Genomic DNA, 6,645 nt, shown 5'->3' with positions numbered 1-6,645 from the left:
CTTGGATTCCTCTGGGTTACAGTTTCTATAATTCCTACGGAGTTACACCAGATGAAGTTTGTACGAGGCAAAATCTTATTAAATGAGACAGTTTTGCCTCAGAGTCATCAACACATCAGTCCCTGTCTGGAATGATCTGTTGCAGTAATCACTGTTCACATCTAATCTGCCCTTGATGGTTGCAACCAAATTCCTCATGAGAAAGTGTGAATTTGTGTAATTTTTTTCGGGCTGTTTGCTTTGGAAATTACTCCAGCCAGACCATCTTCTCCCAAAATAAACACGGCAATCTGGGAGTTGGGAATAATTCATTCTTTTTGCAAAATTACCCACAATCACCTGCCCTGGGCTCTGAAAATTACAATTTGATGGTCTCCCATCAACGTTAACAGGAATTCTGGTGCTCACGTGGACAGAGGGGGTTGTGGCTGCAACAGCAAAGTTGGGAAAAAGGGGAGAGGTCACAATTCCCACACTCTTCCTGGGGATGGAGGTGGATGATGTGGTGGTTTGAGCTACCACAAAAATCCAAATCCAATTTCCAGGCTTCCCCCCATTTCCCTACCGTGAAAATCAGATATCACGACAATTTCAACACTCTGCAGTTAACATATAACCTAAAATGAAATACGAATCCTTCTACTGTACCTCAGCACAACATTATCACAATTTAACTCTGTATTAAGCACTCAAATTACAGCTAAAGCTCTGCCCTCTCAACAATGGCACAGTCTGTTATGTCTGAAAACTTCTCTTTATCTCAACAAGTCTCATCATTCTACTCGCAGCCAATCCAAAAATCCGAGTCATAGCACCAAAAATGTGGTGATTTGAGCCACACGAAAATCCAAAATCCAATTTCCAGGCTTCCCCCACCCCTTCCCTACTGTAAAAAATCAGATATCACGACAATTTCAATACTCTGCAATTAACATATAACCTAAAAATGAAATATGAATCCTTCTACTGTACCTCAGCACAACATTATCACAAATTTAACTCTGTATTAAGCACTCAAATTACAGCTAAAGCTCTGCCCTCTTAACAATGGTACAGTCTGTTATGTCCGAGAACTTCTCTTCTTTATCTCAACAAGTCTCATCATTCTACCTCCAGCCAATCCAAAAACCCGAGACATGGCACCAAAAACGTGGTGGTTTGAGTGAGCCACCACAGAAATCCCAAATCCAACTTCCAGGCTTCCCCCACCCCTTCGGGGGAAATTGGAGTTTGGACTTTGTGGTATGTGGTGGTTTGAGCCACCACAAAACCCAAAATCCAATTTCCAGTCTTCTCCCACCCCTTCCCTACTGTGAAAGATCAGGTATCACAACAATTTCAATACTCTGCAATTAACATAACCTAAAATGATATGAATCCTTCTACTATACCTCAGCACAACATTATCACAAATTTAACTCTGTATTAAGCACTCAAATTACAGCTAAAGCTCTGCCCTCTCAACAATGGCACAGTCTGTTATGTCTGAAAACTCTCTTTATCTCAACAAGTCTCATCATTCTGCTCGCAGCCAATCCAAAAATCTGAGTCATAGCACCAAAAACGTGGTGGTTTGAGCCACCAGAAATCCCAAATCCTATTTCCAGGCTTCCCCCACCCTTCGGGGGGAAATTGGAGTTTGGATTTTTATGTTGGTGGTTTTGAGCCACCACAAAAACCCAAATCCAATTTCCAGTCTTCTCCACCCCTTCCCTACTGTGAAAGATCAGGTATCACAACAATTTCAATACTCTGCAATTAACATATAACCTAAAATGAAATATGAACCTTCTACTATACCTCAGCACAACATTATCACAAACTTAACTCTGTATTAAGCACTCAATTACAGCTAGAGCTCTGCCCTCTCAACAATAGTACAGTCTGTTATGTCTGAAAACTTCTTTATCTCACAAGTCTCATGATCTGAGTCATAGCACCAAAAACGTGGTGGTTTGAGTGAGCCACCACAGAAATCCCAAATCCTATTTCCCTTCCCCCACCCCTTCGGGGGAAACTGGAGTTTGGACTTTTCTGGTATGTGCTGGTTTGAGCCACCGCAAAAACCCAAGGGGAGGAGTGATGGGACAACACTGGAGCCCCACCTGTCTTGTTGGAGAGGCGGAAGGAGACCATCTTGTCCGGGATGCTGCAGACATTCCGTACGGACGCGATGCAGCTGTAGTTGGCGTAGTCCTGAGGGCGAAGGTTCTTCAGCTTCAGGATCTTGTTTCTCCCTGGAAAAGGAGGAGGAGAGAGGGAGAATCAGGAAGGGAAAGAGGCAGAGGGACAAGGAGGGATGCAGGGAACACCCAAATTGGATGAGAGAAGGAAACCGGTTTGACGGAGTCGAGTCGCGGCGTTTTTTGGGGTGATTTATTTAATAAATGTTATTTAAAAAGGGTAAATAAATAAATAACTAATAAGATATAAAAATAAAAACTAAAAATAAAATATAGAAAGTAAAATATAAAATAAAAATATAAACAGTAGAAATAAATAAAAATAAGAATTAAAGAAATGATAAATAACGAAACTGATGAAGGAAGTAAATGATAAATAAAATAACATTAAAAACAGAAATTGATATAAAATAAATAAAATAATAAAAAAGAAATAGAACAGTAATAAATAATAAATGAAAATGTAATAAAAAAATAATAATTAAAATAAACAATGATAATGAAATGGATGAAGGAGATAATGAAAAAGAACATAAATAAAATAAAAATTATATAAATAAATAAATAAAAAATAAACAAATAAATGAATGGTAAATAAGTAAATATAAAAAATATAATAAATGAATAAAAAATTAAAATAAATGATAAATAACTAAATGGATTAAGGAAGTAAATGATAAATAAAATGACATAAAAAAGGAAATGATATTAAATAAATAAAATAATAATTAATAAATAGAATAGTAAATACAATAAAATCAAAAAGTGGTATTTGGGATAATTTATTTTAATAAATATATTTAATAAGAATAAATAAATAAACTAAAAATATATTAAAATAAATAAAAATAATAATTAAAATAAATAATAAATAACTAAATGGATTAGGGAAGTAAATGATAAATAAATGATATAAATAAAAATAAAAAAATATAAAATAAATAATATATATCTAATAATAGATTGGTAAATAAAATAAAATCAATAAAAGTAGTTTTGGATAATTTATTTTAATAAATATATTTAATAAGAATATATAAATGGAAAATGTAATAAAATATATAAATAAAATAATAAGAATTAAATAAATGATAATACTAAATGGATTAAGGAAGTAAGTGATAAATAAAAACAGAAATAACATAACTAATTAAAATTTGTAACATAAACAAATAGAAAATTATAACATAACATAAATAAATAATAAAAAATAATAAAAATATATAAATGAAACCAGAAAAATTATATTTAAAAAATAATAAAATAATAAACAAATAAATAGGAGGGTAAATAAATAAACTGAATTGAAATGGTAAATGAATAAATAAAAATACAATGAAATAAATTAGAAAATAAAAAAGGAAAGAGAGAAAGAGAAGAGAGAGAAAAAGAGAAAGGGAGAAAGGGAGAAAAAAGAAAGGTAATAAAAATAAACAAAAAAATTAAAATAAATTTAAATATTTAATAAATAAATGTATTTCCACAGGGTAGGAAAATGCTTCTATGGAACCGGCAAGGAAAATAAATCCATAAAAACAAGATAGAGATGAAGAGGCAAGAAAAAAAGTCCTTGGAATCAGGCCTGGGAGGTGTTTGGAATATTGGAATTTCTACGTCTAATCAGTCCCAGTGGGATGATGGGATTAGTGAAGCCCGTGGGATTTAATGTTTGTTAGACCAGGCCTTGGAAAGGTTGATCCTAAAGGCGAAGATCCTGCTTTAGGAGGTTTATCTGGGATAGGGAACGGCCTGATCCAGGCTCTGAAAGTTCTGGAAACACAGGGAAACATCCCAGCAATTCCCTCCTCGGCTCCGCTCTCCGAGTCCGACCCGTGGGCTGAGCTCACCATGGAATTCTGGATCACATCCCCAGATTGCAGAGATTTAGAAAAAATGGATGTATTTTTCTTCATTGCTTTGGGTAATTAGTCTAATTACGTCTAATTGCCTAATTATTGTAAATACAGCAAATTAATCTCGCGCTCAGGCAATTACGACGTGTGACGAGGAGGATGCAAACTAGGAGGGGAAAAAAAATCTGGGATTTGGGAAGTTTGGCATTTTCAACACTCCCACAGATGAGAACCTTCAGCTTTGCTCCGTGGCTGCTGAAATAAGGAGCTGATGTCTCCTGACCATTGGAAAACTCGGTTCAAAGTTCAAGGATTACTTTGGAGGTGCCCAGTTTTCCAGGTGCCCTCCATGATTTAAGTGCCAACGGGATTCTGGTGATCCCTCAGCGTGGGGAGCAGGGCAGGGGGGATTGTGTCCCTCTGCCCCTTCAGCTGAGACCCCTCTGCAGAGCTGCTCCAGCCCTGGGAACAGCACAGGAAAGCTCATTCCGTGCCCTCACCCCTGGAAATATTTACCAAACCTGGCAATTGTTTGAGAGGGAGTTTTATTATCCCTGTCAGAGTTGAAGGATTTTTATTCCTGGCTGAGTCTCTGCCTGTCCTGGGGTGAAGGTTCACATGGGAGATGCTTTGTTGGCCAAACCTGGATGGCCCCTCATCCATCTGCTTAATCCTGGGAATCAGCTGAGACAGAGCCCAGCCAGGGTGGAGCTTTGGAAGTGGCTTTGGGGGTGACAATGGATCCATTTAGTCCTGACTCCTTCTGGCAGGGATGGATGGGCTGCATTAGGAATTCTGTCTAAATCAGTTGGATTTGAGGCCTGAGAAGCTCCCGTGTCTCATTGGTTTGGGTGTTGGGAGGTGAGGGGGATCCTGGTTCTGTGTCACCTCAGCTGAGACCCCCTGCAGAGCTGCTCCAGCCCTGGGAACAGCACAGGGAGGACGTGGAGCTGCTGGAGAGAGTCCAGAGGAGCCATGGGATGCTCCAAGGCTGGAGCCCCTCTGCTCTGGATCCAGGCTGGGAGAGCTGGGGGGGTTCCCCTGGAGGAGAGAAGGCTCCAGGGAGAGCTGAGAGCCCCTTCCAGGGCCTGAAGGGGCTCCAGGAGAGCTGGAGAGGGACTGGGGACAAGGCATGGAGGGACAGGACACAGGGAATGGCTTCCCACTGCCAGAGGGTAGGGAAAGGTGGGAGATTGGGAAGGAATTCCTGGCTGGGAGGGTGGGACGGGCTGGGGAATTCCCAGAGAAGCTGGTGTGGAGATGGATGGAGATCTGAACATATCTAAGGACACAGATCTGCTGGGATGGGTCCAGAGGAGGCTCCAGGATGATCAGAGGATGGCAGCTCTGCTGGGAGGAAAGGCTGGGAGTGTTGGGATTGTTCAGCTGGAGAGGAGAAGCTTTGGGGTGACCTGATTGTGGCCTTCCAGGACCTGAAGGATCTACAGGAAAGATGGAGAGAGACTGTGGACAAGGTGGGGGGACAGGACACAGGGAATGGCTTCCCACTGCCAGAGGGCAGGGATAGGTGGGATAGTGGGAAGGAATTCCTGGCTGGGAGGTGGGGAGGTCCTGGAATAGAATTCCCAGAGAAGCTGTGGCTGCCTCTGGATCCCTGGAAGTGTCCAAGGCCGGGTTGGAGCAGCCTGGGCTGGTGGGAGGTGTCCCTGCCCATGGCAGGGGTGGCACTGGATGAGCTTTAAGGTCCCTTCCCACCCAAACCATCCTGGGATTTTTTGCCATAACTAAAACAAGAAAACCATCAGAAATAACAGATATCCCTTTTCTGGGGGTAAAAAACCTGAGAAATTTTGAGTCACAACTTGTTTCCTTTTCCACTTCCCCTGATTTTCAGATAAAATCCACCTTTAAGCCACTCCACGAGAAAATTCCATCCCAAATTTGTCCCTCTTGGTCCCTCTTCACATCAGCTCCCACGATTTGCAACCCTCTCATTAGCTGAGCTAATTAGGCAGAAGATGCTGACGACTCTTGACCCTCTAATTACATCTTTTCCCTCTTATAAACACGGAGCAGATCTTGTCAGGACACACTAATTCAAACTGACCTCCAAGAAATAAATAAACGTCATGGAGAAGCTTTTAACTGTCAACAGGATGTGTTTTTTATTCATTAATTAAATTTATTCATTCATTTGATTTATTTTCATTTATTAAATGTGATTTATTCATTAATTAAACCCGCTCAAGAGATTTTAGGAAGGATGATCCAAATAGCCTGGAAATATTAAAAAATATCTAATTTATTTAATTTTGTGTGACAAATTTTCATTAGAGAAATTCTTAGATTTTTAGGGAAGGCAATAATCAGCATTTCTGTGCTGAAATATAAACCAAAAATCCTCTATTCAGAGAGACTCTCACTTTTTAATTAAAACATTTAAAAACTCCACTTTAGGCACTCAAGCCCAAGCAAACAAGCCACAGATTTGCTAAACTGGGTTTAAATGAAAATGGTAACTAAAATAAATAAAAATATATCATGAAATAATTAGAAATAATAAAAAATAAAAAAAGAGAAAAAAAGAAAGAAAGAGACAAAGAAAGAAAGGAAGAAAGAAAGAAAGAAAGAAAGAAAGAGGTAAATCA

At 39.1% G+C, this 6,645-nt stretch overlaps 1 protein-coding gene across 1 annotated transcript in view; it reads right to left on the bottom strand.

Annotated features, from left to right (window-relative positions):
• The window catches only part of LOC116788458 (MAM domain-containing glycosylphosphatidylinositol anchor protein 2-like), a 196,872-nt gene that overhangs the window by 65,412 nt on the left and 124,815 nt on the right, over positions 1–6,645 (bottom strand). Inside the window, exons 5-6 of the mRNA XM_032691301.1 lie at positions 4,553–4,557; positions 2,106–2,237 (exon numbers count right to left, since the gene is read on the bottom strand). Of these exons, the coding sequence (XP_032547192.1) occupies positions 2,106–2,237; positions 4,553–4,557 (137 nt within the window). The remainder of the gene's footprint in view (positions 1–2,105; positions 2,238–4,552; positions 4,558–6,645) is intronic.

The sequence above is a fragment of the Chiroxiphia lanceolata genome, chromosome 6, assembly GCF_009829145.1.
Source record: "Chiroxiphia lanceolata isolate bChiLan1 chromosome 6, bChiLan1.pri, whole genome shotgun sequence".
Lineage (NCBI taxonomy): Eukaryota > Metazoa > Chordata > Aves > Passeriformes > Pipridae > Chiroxiphia > Chiroxiphia lanceolata.
The sequence above is the reverse complement of the archived record's forward strand: the minus strand, read 5'-3'. Positions and strand labels throughout refer to the sequence as shown.